Source organism: Cynocephalus volans, chromosome 6 (genome assembly GCF_027409185.1).
Source record: "Cynocephalus volans isolate mCynVol1 chromosome 6, mCynVol1.pri, whole genome shotgun sequence".
Taxonomy (NCBI): domain Eukaryota; kingdom Metazoa; phylum Chordata; class Mammalia; order Dermoptera; family Cynocephalidae; genus Cynocephalus; species Cynocephalus volans.
This window is the reverse complement of record NC_084465.1, coordinates 17,024,547-17,039,372: the sequence shown is the minus strand read 5'-3', so window position 1 is coordinate 17,039,372 and position 14,826 is coordinate 17,024,547. Positions and strand designations below refer to the sequence as shown.

Below are 14,826 nucleotides of genomic sequence, written 5' to 3'. Positions count from 1 at the left end.
CTCCTGATGGCCCTGCAGCTCACAGAGACAGACAGCTGCCTGGGCTTGGGGATATGCAGCAGTATGGCACTCCAGAGTTCCTAATGCCAAAGTGTGAGTATAGTTCATCATTTTGGAGGGCCATTAACACTAAAATTTGTTCTATAAAGTGGAATGTAAAATCTGCATAAAGCGAATTCAAAGAAATTCACTGTTGCAGAAAGCTGAAAAGCTGGAGCAGCACTGTCTTAAGGTATTTTAATTCTCTTCCCCTTGCTTATTCCTGCTAAAGTGCTAGCTGCTGGGCCTTCCCACCCACCATATCCTTAACCTATTATTTAGTCCTCCCACCAGGCACTGTCAGCAACTGACAGGTCACCACACTGCTATCACCACTAACCAAGGCCACCATGTGACATAAAGGTACAGTAGTAGCTAGTTTTTGATGCGTAAAAACTATTTCCTTTTCATGGTATTTTTTTCCTTAATAATAAATAGAATATTTCATAATGAGCTAAATCTTCCCCAGATGGCTATAGGTAAGTAAGTTTAGAACAACATAATCCTGAAGAATATAATTATATAAAATTCAAAATATTTAAGAAAGTTGTAATTTCTATATAACCTCTTTAAATATTTTAATCCACAGATACCTCTATCTTATTCATTTTAAATTACTGCCTATCCTACTTAAGATGTAAAATTATGGATGATACAGATCATGTCACAAACTCGTTACCATGTTTTACAAAGTCACTATGCTGATCTCATTATTGCCTCCGGCTCTCCTCTTTGGCCAGGAGACCGGCACTTCTCAAACATCACTGGGTTTATTCTAACAGTCCGCCAGTCTAACAGTCCTACAGGTTGATGCTGTTGGCCCAACAATATTTGCATTCTGCATTTGCTCTTCCCTCTGCCTGCAACACTATTCCTCATTTCTTTGTGTATCCATTTGACTTCTTCCTGTTATTTAAACGTCAGTTCAAACGTCAACACCTGAGAGGCTCTCTGACCACCCTAGCTAATGCAGCCAGCCACCCCATCCCCGTTTATTCTGCTGCTCTGTTATTTTGGGTTCATTCATAACATTTATCAACTGAAATTATATGATTTTAGTATATGTGTCTGTCTTCCCATCTTTCCAACTTGAGATAGGATGGAAGCTTCATGAGGGCAGGGACTTAAGTTTTGTTCACTCTTGCATCTTCTCAGAGCCTAGAGGAGCACACGGTACTTGGTAAACACTCAATAAACACATCAGCAAATGAATAAGATCTATTCCTCTTAATTCTACACTGATGTCTAGAAAGATTAAGTGCCTCTCTCTGTCACAGGCATAACTGTTGGATGACAACCCCTACAATTCTACAACAGAGATTAGACAAGAATGAGCAGCAGACTGTTCTCTTTTTATCACCCTTTAAAAGAACTTTAGGGAACAACCAAGTTTATGTTGTTATTATGAAATATAATACTTGCCTCTTCCCATGGACACATCTCTAATCTTTTGAGCACCTCCCTTGTGTGGAGCTCTAGGATGTCTAGGTTAGAAGGAGTTCGGACATTGTGATCTCGAAGTTTCCTCATCTTTCGTCGGGAATGGTATGGGGAAGTTGCTTCATTTGAGGATCGTGAAATTGGACACACAGTAGGAATTCCCTGAGATTTAACTGGTTTGCCGTTTTCCTCCTTTAAGAATCAGAGTAATTTTATGACATAGCTACTAGATACATACCTGACAGACTAACCAGCCATAAAAATGTTTTAGAAAACAAACACCATTCAGTTTAATCATATAAACAACCAAACAAAAAAACAAATCATGAGCCTCAAACAGCTTGGCTGAGACCTTAATTCCCTTCTCTCCCCCACATAATATACTGTGAACATATTTCCTTGACTTTTGATATCATATTAAAGGCTGGGTAGTATTCCACTGTATGGACATAGCATAATTTGACCTAATACTTACTGGTAGCTATTTAGGCTGCCTCCAGTTCCTTCCTATGATGAACATTCTTTTCACATACATATTTGTATAAATCAATAATTACTTTTTAAACCCCAAATCACGCATCTATGTAGTTTTAAAAATTAAACACTCTATAAACATAAAGAAAAGTAGCAGTCTACTCTTCCCCATCCTTCCAGAGGCAACCACTTGCAACCTTTTTGTTTTACTGTGGCAACATACATATAACATAAAATTCATCATTTTAACCGTTTTTCAAGTGTACAGTTCAGTGGCATTAACAGTTCACACTGTTGCACAAGCACTGCCACCATTTATCTCCAGAACTTTCTTATCTGTGCAAACTGAAACTCTGTACCCATTAAACAATAACTTTCCTTTTTCCTCTTCCCCAAACCCTTGCTCCCTCTCTTCAAGTATGACAACTCTAGGAACCTCTGACGAGTGAAATCACATATTTATCCTTTAATGACCGGCTTACTTCATTTAGCAAAATACCTCCGAGGTTCAACCACAGTGTAGCATGTGTCAGAATCTCCTTCTTTTATAAGGCTGAATAATATTACATTGTGTGTATATAGCACATTTTGTTTATCCAATCATCCGCTGATGGACACTTGGGTTGCTTGGTCCACTGTAAATAATGCTGCTATGAATATGGTATACATATATCTGTCTCAGTCCCTGCTTTAAATTCTTTTGGGTATCTGTCTAGAACTTGCAACTTATTATAACTGTGGGCTTTTTCCCAGTTATTTGCCTCCAAATGTCTAAATAACCTTTTTATACTGTTTTCAGCTTCAGATATTACTGAATTCCTGCTGTGCAAGACGAAGTCTTAATCTTCGCATACCTTTCCTAAACATACACACACCTTCATTTCCTTCAGTAATCATTATTGCACTCAGTAAAAATTATTGATAACCCAGTGCCATGTAACATACTATTATTACATTTTCTTTCTTTTACATCCTTTGATTTTCCCTTGAGTTGCAATTGCCTCGCTTCCTATCTACTTTCTTTTCTAAGTGTTTATCACTAATTGATCCCCAAATTCTCCACTAAAAGAATATAAACATTCAAACACATTAGGTAATCTATCAATTTTATATTTTTCCTTGGAGACATCCCCTCCTGGATAGGACTGCCAGAAAAAGTATGAGACAGTTAAACTTGAACTTCAGATAAACAACAAATACGGAGCCTTTCAATTCTGATCCATTCTGGACTGGCTGCTCTCTGGACCAGTCCAATAGTTCTTTCAGGTGTATATTACTATTTTAAATCTGTAGAATTAACTTGGAGTTGACGTATTTTCAGAGATGACTCTCCCATTTATTCAACTATTGTTTTACTTCCCTTCGTAGAGATTTATAGTTTTCTTCACACAAACTCACACTTTTCTTAGTTTGGGTTGTTATGCATGAAATTTATATATGTATATACATTTACATATACTTTAGATATGACTTTTGATACTAAATCCATTTATATGCAATTACTGTCACTCTTTAAAAACCAGAAAATATTATCCTACTATATCTGAACACATTGAGAATTAAATGAACTATCCTATCTATGGATATTAAACCCAGCATTTTAATATTTGTTAGATGTCTACCACTTTCCACTCCCCAAACACAGCCCTAACGTAAGCTGTTAACTTACCAGTTAGCCTCCATTCCTCCACCTAATTTCCTCTCAATTCAAGCTAGACACTAACAGAACTACCTTTCTGAAGAATTACTTTAGTTAAAACCCCCTTTCTTAAATACCTAGAATAGCTCTTAAGTAGTAAGTTAAAAGACCTAATCACTGATGTTATGGGCTTTTTCAGTGGGCATTTACCTTAGTTGCTCAAACATTTTCAGTCAAGCAGGTCTCCTTATCCACACCACTAACATCCCTCTTTCTAACCCTATTGCCCCTAGCTTTACTCACTCACATTTTTTCTATTATTCTAATTACTTAATATGTATCCATATCTGAGGAACTAAAATTAGATTTGAAAGTTGTATTATTTGTACTGTATTTTTTATTTTTGGAGTAACCTGAAAGTAACCTGCTTCCTTGTTATTTCATTACCATATTCTATAATTTTTTCCAGGACTTTAGAAGCCTGAAAACCTGAAAATCCATCCAAGACTCAGCTCATTCTACTTCTTCAAAGTGTCTAAGAGCTTTCAAATGTTTGCAGTGTGTGGTGGTAGATCAATTGGCTTCTCAAAGCAGATAGTAACTAAGCACTTAGATCGTTTCTACCCTTACCTCTATTGCTCGAATTACTTTAGAAAGTTCTTTAATAAGATGTCCAGGTCTAACGTTGTCTGGAATTTCAAAGGCATGCTCAGATACAAGCTGTATTTGTATTAACAAAGATAAGAAAACCAAGGGTTACTCACACTTTACTATGTTAAAATGAATTTACTAAACCAATTTTTGGGTTCTTTAGACTTTACAGACATAGCCAAATACTAGTAATACAGAGTTCATGCAGTTGATATCATACCTTCTCAGTTTCAGATTCTCAGAACAAAAAGTTCAGATAAGGAATGCTCAACCTGTACTACTACTAATTAGTAAAGTAGCTAATTAAGCCTAGCATTTAAGTCATAATACATACAAATTTTTAAGAACACAGGCACTAACAATCCTACATTCTCATGGGAAGTCTAACTTGAATAAATTTTTGTAAACTTTTTCTTTTAATAGTCAAAAGCAGGGAGTTCTGGTCAAGATGGTGGAATAGACGGTTCCCAGCGTCACTCTCTCCCACAAATCAACCAAATTTACAACAATAAAAATGTAACATCAGCCAAGCTGGGGCCACTGGAGTTCAGGGGAAGAGGAGGAGAGACCTATGGAGTTCATGAAAGTGGGAGAAACTACGATGAGAGAAAGAAAAAGCTGCTCTGAGCATTTCAGGCCGTGGCTGCTTTAAGGCTCAAGCTGATGAGTGCCTGGAGCAGGAGCTGGCAGAAGCTGCAGCTGTGCCCTTCAGATGGAGTTACTTGGAGGCAGCAGGAGAGAAGAGGGCCTTGGCGGCCCCCAAGACAGCAAGACCACTAATAGGTTTCCCATGGACCCATGCAGGAGCGAGGAGCCAGAACAACTGAAAAAAGGGAGCCATTCAGAGGCCAGTGAGTCATCACGAGGGACATCGCAGGGCCCATCCCATGGGAAGTGTTTGGAGCATGGGCAGTGGGCAAGATGAGAACACCGGGAGAACACCGGGACACAGCAAGGACAGCCGACCTGCCCCCCAATCAGCACAGAACCACTCAGAGGAGACTGGTCAGGAATGCAGAATTGCATGGGATGCAGTTTGATGAAAAAACTCAGGCCCAAATCAGAGATTCTACAGAACACAGATCCACCAGGTCTCTATAGCCAGAAGTGCCTATAAGATCAACCATTAAACCCTGAGCTGCACAAAAAGCCTTCCCTAGGGAAAAAGCAGCAAAGTAGCACTTTAAACAACCACACAGCTCAAGTACTGGTTCCCACAGGAAGTTCCCCTGTATTAGAAGCAAAGGACAAAAAATTAGCTCCGGCCCAGGCACACCACCAGCACCTTGGGGCCTGCCTGGGAACCGGAGGCTTGGATCCGGGGACCGGACCCCACTCCCACTTCCAGGCAAACTGTGCCAGTGCCTCAGGGCGAGCCCAGTGACCCAAGGCACGGAGCCAGAGACTGGACCCTCCTCCCACAACCAGGCACACCATGCCAGCACCCTGGGGTCTGCCTGGGGACCCGAGGCAAGGAGAAAGAGAACGGACCTCTCTCCCACAACCAGGCACACCAAGCCAGCGCCTCGGGGCCCACCCAAGGTCCCGGGACATGGAGAAGGGGACCAGACTACCCTCTCACAAACCAGGCACACCACACCAGCACCTTGGGGCCTGCCCGGGGACCTGAGGCAAGGAGAAGGGGAATGGACCTCTTTCCCACAACCAGACACACTGAGCCAGTGCTTCAGGGCCCACCCGGGGACCTGAGGCATGGAGAAGGAGACTGGACCTCTCTCCCACAACCAGGCACACCAAGCAGCACCTTGGGTCCACCCAGTGACCTGAGGTATGGAGCCAGGAACCGGACCCTCCTCCCACAACCAGGCACACCACGCCCACACTTCGGGGCCTGCCTGAGGACCCAAGGCATGGAGAAGGGTTCTGGACCTCTCTCCCACAACCAGGCACACCACGCCAGTGCCTTGGTGCCCACCCGGGGACCCGAGGCATGGAGAAGGGGACTGGACCCCCCCCTCCCACAACCAGGCACACCAAGCCAGCGCCTAGGGTCCCACCCAGTGACCTGAGGCATACAGCCAGGAATTGGACCCTCCTCCCACAACAAGGCACACCACTCCAGCACCTTGGGGCCCACCCAGGGACCCAAGACAAGGAGAAGGGGACTGGACCCCTCTCCCACAACCAGGCACACCATGCCAGCGCTTCAGGGCCCACCTGGGGACCCGAGGCATGGAGAAGGGGAGTGGACCTCTCTCCCACAACCAGGCACACCAAGCCAGCGCCTCAGGTTCCACCCAGTGACCTGATGTATAGAGCTGGGGACCGGACCCTCCTCCCACACCAGGCACAAAACACCAGCACCTTGGGGCTCACCCGGCTACTCGAGGCATGGAGAAGGGGACTAGACCCTCCTCCCACAACCAGGCACATGGTGCCAGCACCTTGGGGCCCGCCCAGAGACCTAGGGCATGGAGAAGGGGACCAGACTGCCCTCCCTTAACCAGGCACACCGTGCCAGCACCTTGGGGCCCGCCCAGGGACCCAGGGCATGGAGAAGGGGACTGGACCCCTCTCCCACAACCAGGCACACTAAGCCAGCTCCATGGGTCTCACCTGATGACCTGAGGCATGGAGAAGGGAACCAGCCACCCCACCCACAACCAGGCACATGGCGCCAGCGCCCTGGGGCCTGCCCAGGGACCAGAGGCATGTAGAAGGGGACCAAACACACCCCACAACTAGGCATACCTCCAGTGCCAAGGAGCATACCAAAAATAGCACCTCCACGTGGATGGCCCACCACAGCCACCGCAATAACCATGGCTGCTGCAAAAGCAGCTAGATGCCACAACCACCACGTAGATGGTCCGCCAACCACTGGAGTCCATTCACATAAGAAGAGTCACCAGCAGAGACAAAGAAGAGGATGTCTCTTTCCTCAAAACCCATTTCAGAGTGACAGAAGAAGCATCTGCTCTATGATAATATTGGGGGACCTGATCACATCTCTCAGCATTGGACAGATCATCTAGGCAACAAATTAACAGAGTAACCATTATTCTTTCAGAAGGAGAGAAGAAATCTAGGGCAATAAGAGGGGGGAGGGAATGGGGGAAGGGTAGAGATTGGACAAGGGGCATAAAGAATAATTACAATTTGTAAGAATATATATGCTAGTAATATTGACTTAATCAATATATCTCAATGTTCAACTCCAAAAATATGTATAATCGATTTTGATTCAATAAATAAATTTTAAATAAATAAATAAATAAATAAAACTTGGGAGACACACACACACACACACACACACAAAAATATTCAAAAGCAAAATAGGAAAAACATCCTATCAATTGGAAAGAGAAATAAATTGATAGGTTACCATATCTACTGAACTGCAAACTATTGTCATTATTTATTAGGTCTATTTCCAAATATTTATCTCTTTATCTAAGAACATTTTAGTTTTACAGAAACACTATACTAGTTTCTACTTTTGCTTTATACCTTCTCTTGGTTTTAGCATAATTTGTTAAAACAAATTAATAACAGTAATACTAAGCGCTAATACTGTACTCTGATACTGTTGAGTACAAGTGTTGACTCACTTAATCTTTTCAACAACACTATGACATAGATACTACTATTATTCCTATTTTACAACTGAGGGAACTGAGGCACAGAAGCTAAGTAGTTTTCCCAAAGTCACAAAGACAGTTTATTAATAGCAAAGCTAAGATTTGAATCCAAATGTCTGACTCCAGAATCCATGCTCTTAACCACTATGATTAGCTGCCTCTCATCTTATAGCAAATTTAACAGTTAAATGTAAACATCATGCTTTTAAAAATGCTCTACAAATGTAATGTATTAACTATATTTATTATTTTTTAAATACTATGTATCAAAATCACCTAAGAAGTGTGTTAAAAACAGAGATTCAGATCCTACCCCAATCTATTAAATCAAATATTCTAGAGGAGGATCCAGGGATTTTATTTTTAAAAGGCTCTAAAGGCAAATCTGATAAATGTACAAATTTGTCTAAAGCCTTCATCAGGAAACAAAAATTACACAGTTTTTGCAACATATGACTTATTTTGTTTTTATCTTGTTATATAGTTCTGTTTATGTCTTTCCTTGTCATCTATATGATGAATCTTGGACACTGGAAAGCATAATTTTTATTTTTCTGAATACTTCCACAGTGCCTTGTTCTGGTGTACATGTAGCAATGAAATAAAGTGAAAGGGAGTATTAAATTATTGGGATGGTAACCTATTAATTACTGTTTCCCAATATCTCTTAAGAGCAGGATTTTTATTTCAAGTGAACATGTAAGACATTAACATAAACATGTATTTTCATCAGCTCACATGTTTATCATTTATTAATGTATAGTGTGCAAAGTTCCATGGGGTTGAAATAAAGATAAGAAAGATAGAGTCTCTGTTCTTCAAGAACTCATAAACCTAGTTAAAGAGATATGAATACATTACATTATATACACTAATTTTAAGTCCACTGGCACAAGAAATATGCTATGGAAAAATAAAGGAAGAAAACACTAATTCCAAATGGAAATCTGGGATAACCTCTTGGAAGTGGTGGGATTCAAATGCAAACAGGTCCACTTTTTAGTAAAATAGAAAGCTCATGCTTGAACCTTGACCTTTCCTTTCCTTCATTTTTACATTAGTCTAGCAGAGTGGTAAAGAGCATAGGCTTTGTAGTCCTAGAGACCTAGATTTAAGTCTTAAGTCTACTAGTTAGTTCTCTTGGGCAAGTTACTCAAAAAACTCTTTGAACCTTAGCTTTCCCAATATGTAGAATGCGGGTACCAATAGCACCCAGACCTCATATAGTAGCTGTGAGGATTAAATGAGATTATGTGTATAAAGACTAACCACAATGCTTAGCACAATATGAGAGCTCAATGTTATTCATTACTATTCTATATTTACGTGTTCATTTCTTAGTCAATATCCTAAATATACTTGCATTACTTTCTCTTCCAGATTAAAGATTAAAGAAATACCTAAGTGTTTTATTCTCATAATTATAAACAGAAACCAATACATTTGTATATATTGTATAATGAAATGCAGGTTGTATTTAAAGCATGATTTCCATTCCCTCTACTACTGGTACTCACAAGTGATGCCAAAACAGCAGAAGCACTCAGTTTTCCTGACCTTGCCACATAAAAAACAACAATGATTTCACCAAAGAAAATGACTTACTTCTTTTTTCATCCATAATTTTAAAGCAGTATGCAGTGCTTTCACTCCCTGTACTAGGTAAGTTTGAGGCTGGAAACCATCTTCTTTCAATTCTGTAGGAATGGAAGTCGGGTGGGAAAAGGAGTTAAAGTATTCTGAAGAAAAAGGAATTAACTTTAGATTTCGAGTAATCACCAAATATCAAACTGTATAATTAATATAAAGAAAAATAAATGTAAACAAAAAAAGGTAGATTCAATTCAAACAATCAATTCAAAATGCAAGAAAGAAAAAGAAATAGAACTATATTAAATGTAATAGTACTAAATGCTCCAGTAAAAAGAGAGATTGCTCCATTGGATTTAAAAATAAACTACAAATACACACAGAGTTATAACACCAAGGTCAAGTGTTCGGATCTCCCTACAGTCCAGCCACCCAAAAAAAAGCACATATAAAAAAAATACAGAAACCTTTAAAATAGAAGGATGAAAAAAAGATACCGAGCTTTCAAAAGAAAGCTGGTATAGCTATAATAATAGATTGCGTTAATAAGGGGTCATTTCATAATGACAAAAGATTCAGTTCACCAGAAAGATATAACCACTTAAAATTTATACTCAATAACATAGCCTGAAAATATAGAAAGTAATACCTAGACACAACTACAAGGAGAAATAAGCAACTCCACAATCACAGTAGAAGATTTTAACATATTTCTCTTGGTAAATGATAGCATATGTGGTTTAAAAAGAAAAATCAGTAGATGTATATTCAATTTGAACAATATAAAATTTGATTTAGTGACCAAATAGAACATTGTATCCAGCAACTGCAGAATACACGTTCTTTTCAAACATACATACACAAAACATTTACAAAAATCATCCTTATTCCCAGGGCCATAAACAAATCTCAACAAATGTCCAAGGATCTAAATCATATATATGTTCACAATGCAATTAAGTTAGAAATCTATAACACAGAAATCATAACAAAAAGATAGCCAGAGAAGGCCTATATGTCTAGAAATTAAGAAACACAGATAAGAAATAGCCTGCTAAACAACATTTGTACCAAAGAAAAACATACTGGAAATCAGAAAATATGTTGGTTAAGCAATAATGAAAATATTATATCAAAATGTGTGGTATACTATACACACAAGGAAATATACAGCCTTAAATGCTTAAGTTAGAAAAGAAGGTTGGAGCTGGCCACCTAGCTCAGTTGGTTAGAGTGCAGCCTTATAACACTGAGGCCACGGGTTCAGATTCCCATACAGCCCAGCTGCCAAAAAAAAAAAGAAGACTGAAAATTAATGAGCTGATGACCCACTAAAAAGTTTAAAAACAAAATAAGAAAAAATAATAATGAGCAAGAATCAACAAAACAGAAAACAGAGAGGATTATCAAGCCTCAAACTGGTTCTTTACAAATGTAATAAAAGTGATAAAAAAAGAAAATAGGCACAAATACTATGTATCAAGAATGAGAAATGAGACATCATTACAAATGCTACAGATATAAGTTAAGAGAATAACATAAACAACTTTATGCCAACAAATGTAAAAATTTAGACAAAATAGACACATTTTCAGAAATTAATCAAAATAGACTCAATAAAACTAGAAAACCTTAATAGTCCTATAATCATTTAAAGGTATTGACTCAGCAGTCAAAAATCTTCCCACAAAGAAATCTATAGATCCAGATGGCTTCATCATTGAGTTCTATCAATCAGTCAAGAAAGAAACAAATTCTAATCATATATAAACTCCTCCAGAGATCAGAAACAGAAAGAACAATCTCAACTTTTTTTCTGAGGCTAGCATAACTTTCATACCAAAATCTAACAAGGACAGTATGAGAAAACAAAATATAGGCCAATTTCACTTATGTGCCAAAAGAAAAAAAAAATACACATATGCAGACATTTATAAGCAATATAAATATATATATTCTATATATGAGGGTATTTCAAAAAGTTTATGGAAAAATAGAATTAAAAGATAACACAAATCTATCCATGAACTTTTTAAAGTACCCTTGTATTTACATAGAATATATTTTATATATTCTGCATATACTGAATATATATAACATATAAATATGTGTAGAATATAATATAAATAAAATCCTAACCTACTAGTATATAAAAATTATAACTTAACAAGACAAAGGTTGGGTTAATATCAGAAAATCAATTAATATAACCACTAAATTAAAAGATTAAGGGAGAAAAATCATAGGACTATCTCACTTATGCAAGAAAAGCTTTAGATAAAATTCAACTACCACTGATCATTTAAAAAAAGGAAAAAACTAACCTTTTACCTAACTTAGAATAGACAGGGACTTCCTAAACCTGATAAAGGTTATCAACAAAAAGCCTACAGCTAAAATAATACTTAATGGTAAAAGGTTGAAAGCTTTCCTTCTGAGACTGGGTACAAAATAAAGCTGCCCACCTTCACCACTTTTATTCACCATTGCCCTGGAGGTCCTAGACAACCAGTAAGGCAGCAAAAATAAGGAACAAAATTGTCATTATTAAGGATATATGTGATTGTATATTAGAAAACCGCCCCCAAATCCTCAAATAAATTATTAAATAACAGTTTTTACTAAGGTTGCTGGATACAAAATCAATATAAAAATTAACTGCCTCTATGTATTCCAGCATCACATGGTTGTTAGATTGAACTATATGAAATTGCTAATATTTTCATAATATTTTCATGACCATTTTTGAAATACAAAAACAGTTTCATATGGCTGAACAATATGTATATGATTATATAAATAAAAATAGTAATATATATGTTATTTATAATAGCACTAAAAAATATGAAGTACTTAGGCATAAATCTAGCAAGAGATATAAGTACAAGACTTTTACCAAAAAAAGTATGAAACTCCAAAAGACATTAAAATAGACCTAAATAAATAGAGATGCTCCATGATCATTTTTAGAAAACTCAATATTTAATGATGTAGAATTTAACCAAAATTGATCTCTAGATCCAACATTTTCTAAATCAAAATCCCCATGTTTTTACTTGCTTGTTTGCTTTTTAGGGGGGGAGGTATAATAAGCGAACTAAAAAATTTGTATGGAAATGAAAGGGCAAAGAAAACCAAGCTATACTCAAAGAATAAAGGAGAAGGACCTACCAGATATCAAGTTTTATCATAATGCTAATAAGATAGTGTGCTTGGTGAAAAGACAGACTACAAGCCCATTAGAACAGTACAGTGACTTAGTAAGTATGTGTGTGTACACCACAGGACCTGCACATATACCAACACATGATATAGGACAGTAATGGTGTTCATCAAGAACAGAAAAAGAATTAAACTATTCAAAATATGGTGCTGGACAAGTGGATATTTATAAGAAAACAACTGAAAATATACCCCCTTCCTTCTGCCATCCACAAAAAAAATCAATCACCGATGAGTTGATGGCCTAAATGCAAAACACAAAACTATAAAATCTTTTAGAAGACAAAGAATATCTGCAAGACTTTGGGATAAAAAAGAAGTACTTACACAAGGCACAAAAAGCACTAACCATAAAAGCTAAAAAAAATACTATTTTAAAATTAAGATATTTTTGTCCTTCAATAAATACCATAAAGAACAAAAAGATAAGTCAGAGGTGAAGATATCTGTAACATATATTACTGAAAGGACTAGAACCTAGAATATATAAACTCTTATACATCAGTATAAAAAACAAAAGTAAAATATTAGCAAAAGACCTAAACAGTCACTTCAGTAAAAACAAAATCCAAAAGGCCAATACATATATGAAAAAAATGCTCAATTACATTAATACTCAGGGAAATTGCTCATTAAAAGCATTTCAAGGAATACTACCTCACACCCATTAGATTTGCAAAAATTAAAGCCTAACAATACCACGTGTTGGCTACCGTGTGGAGGGAGCACTGGGAACTCTCTGCCATGGAAATGGGAATTGGGAACAACTTGGCAACTGCTACTAATTTCTATCTATGACCTAGCAATTGGGTTTATTCTCTGGAGTAACTTACAACAGGTGACACAGACAAGGACTTCTTAGCAACAGTTTCCATGATTGTCAAAAACTGAGAACAACCCCAATGTGTCCAACTGTAGAACAGGTAATAAACCATGGTACATTCATACAACAGAGTACTACAGCAATGAGAAAGAACTACGGCGACACACAAAAACACAGATGAATCTCAGTGCTGTGTAAAAGACAGGTCATAAGAGAATACCAGCATGAATTTATTCATATGAAGTTTAGAAATGGAGAAAATGAACTATTTTAGTTCATGACAGGTGGTAAAATTGAAGGAAAAGATTACTACAAAAGTCAGGATAGTGGTTATCTCAAGAAGGGAAGGAAGAGGGTGTAATGGGAAAGGTAGGCGGGCATTTCTTTTTTTTTTTATTTCTTTTTTTAAAATTTATTTATTTATTTATTTTTTAAATTTTATTTTGTCAATATACATTGTGGCTGATTATTGCTCCCCATCACCAAAACCTCCCTCCCTTCTCCCTCCCCCCTCCCCCCCAACAATGTTAAGCGGGTATTTCTAAGGTACTGATTGGCCAGGCTATTTTGCTTAACTTGGGTAGTGGTTACCTGATGAGTTTGGATTATATGTAAGTAATAATAGCCTGTACAAGAGTGTTCTTTAAACTGTACAAGAGTGTGTGTATATGCAGCGTGTGTGTGTGTGTATGTTTGATCTGTACAATGAACTATGTGTACAACATATTTCATTACTGTAAAAGTAATACACACACACGCACAAGTGTCCTTTTTGGGTTTTTTAAACCAAATTATGATTATCTAAAACTCAAGCAAAATATATTAGATGTGGTCCAAAATTCAAGCTAAGATGAGGCAAAAGCAAAAGATTTCACTTCTGCCCAGTGGCTAATTACACAAATACAAACTAGTTCATTGTTTTATTATCACTGACATGAAATGCAGTTAACAGTTTCACACAATCCACCCTCATTCAACCCATCATATAAGCCTTATAACAGTCTGAGAATTGGCAAACAGGCCACAGTTGAAGGCAAAAATGTTAGGAATGAAAGAGCAACATAACATGGGAAACAACATACTGTGGGGTTTATTTCTGCTTCCAGGATGAATGCCTAGAACAATGGCAATTTCTATAATGGTCATTTGGCTGTAGCCTCGGTGGGACTAAATTTAATCACTAGTATTGCCAGGTATCCTGTACTGATCTGGCTGATAAAATGAAACACTTTAAAACAACCTACAAATACCCTTTTACAGTAATCCTTTTTTAAAAATCTTTAACATATAGGGTCATGCTTACTTACAATCAGACCTCAATATTTCTGAACTCTTGATGGCCTAAC

General features: G+C 37.7%; 1 protein-coding gene across 1 annotated transcript in view; it reads right to left on the bottom strand.

The window, feature by feature from the left end:
- Positions 1–14,826, bottom strand: part of KDM7A (lysine demethylase 7A) — a 78,617-nt gene that overhangs the window by 14,084 nt on the left and 49,707 nt on the right. Inside the window, exons 10-12 of the mRNA XM_063099531.1 lie at positions 9,451–9,542; positions 4,223–4,312; positions 1,462–1,671 (exon numbers count right to left, since the gene is read on the bottom strand). Coding sequence (XP_062955601.1) covers positions 1,462–1,671; positions 4,223–4,312; positions 9,451–9,542 — 392 coding nt within the window. The remainder of the gene's footprint in view (positions 1–1,461; positions 1,672–4,222; positions 4,313–9,450; positions 9,543–14,826) is intronic.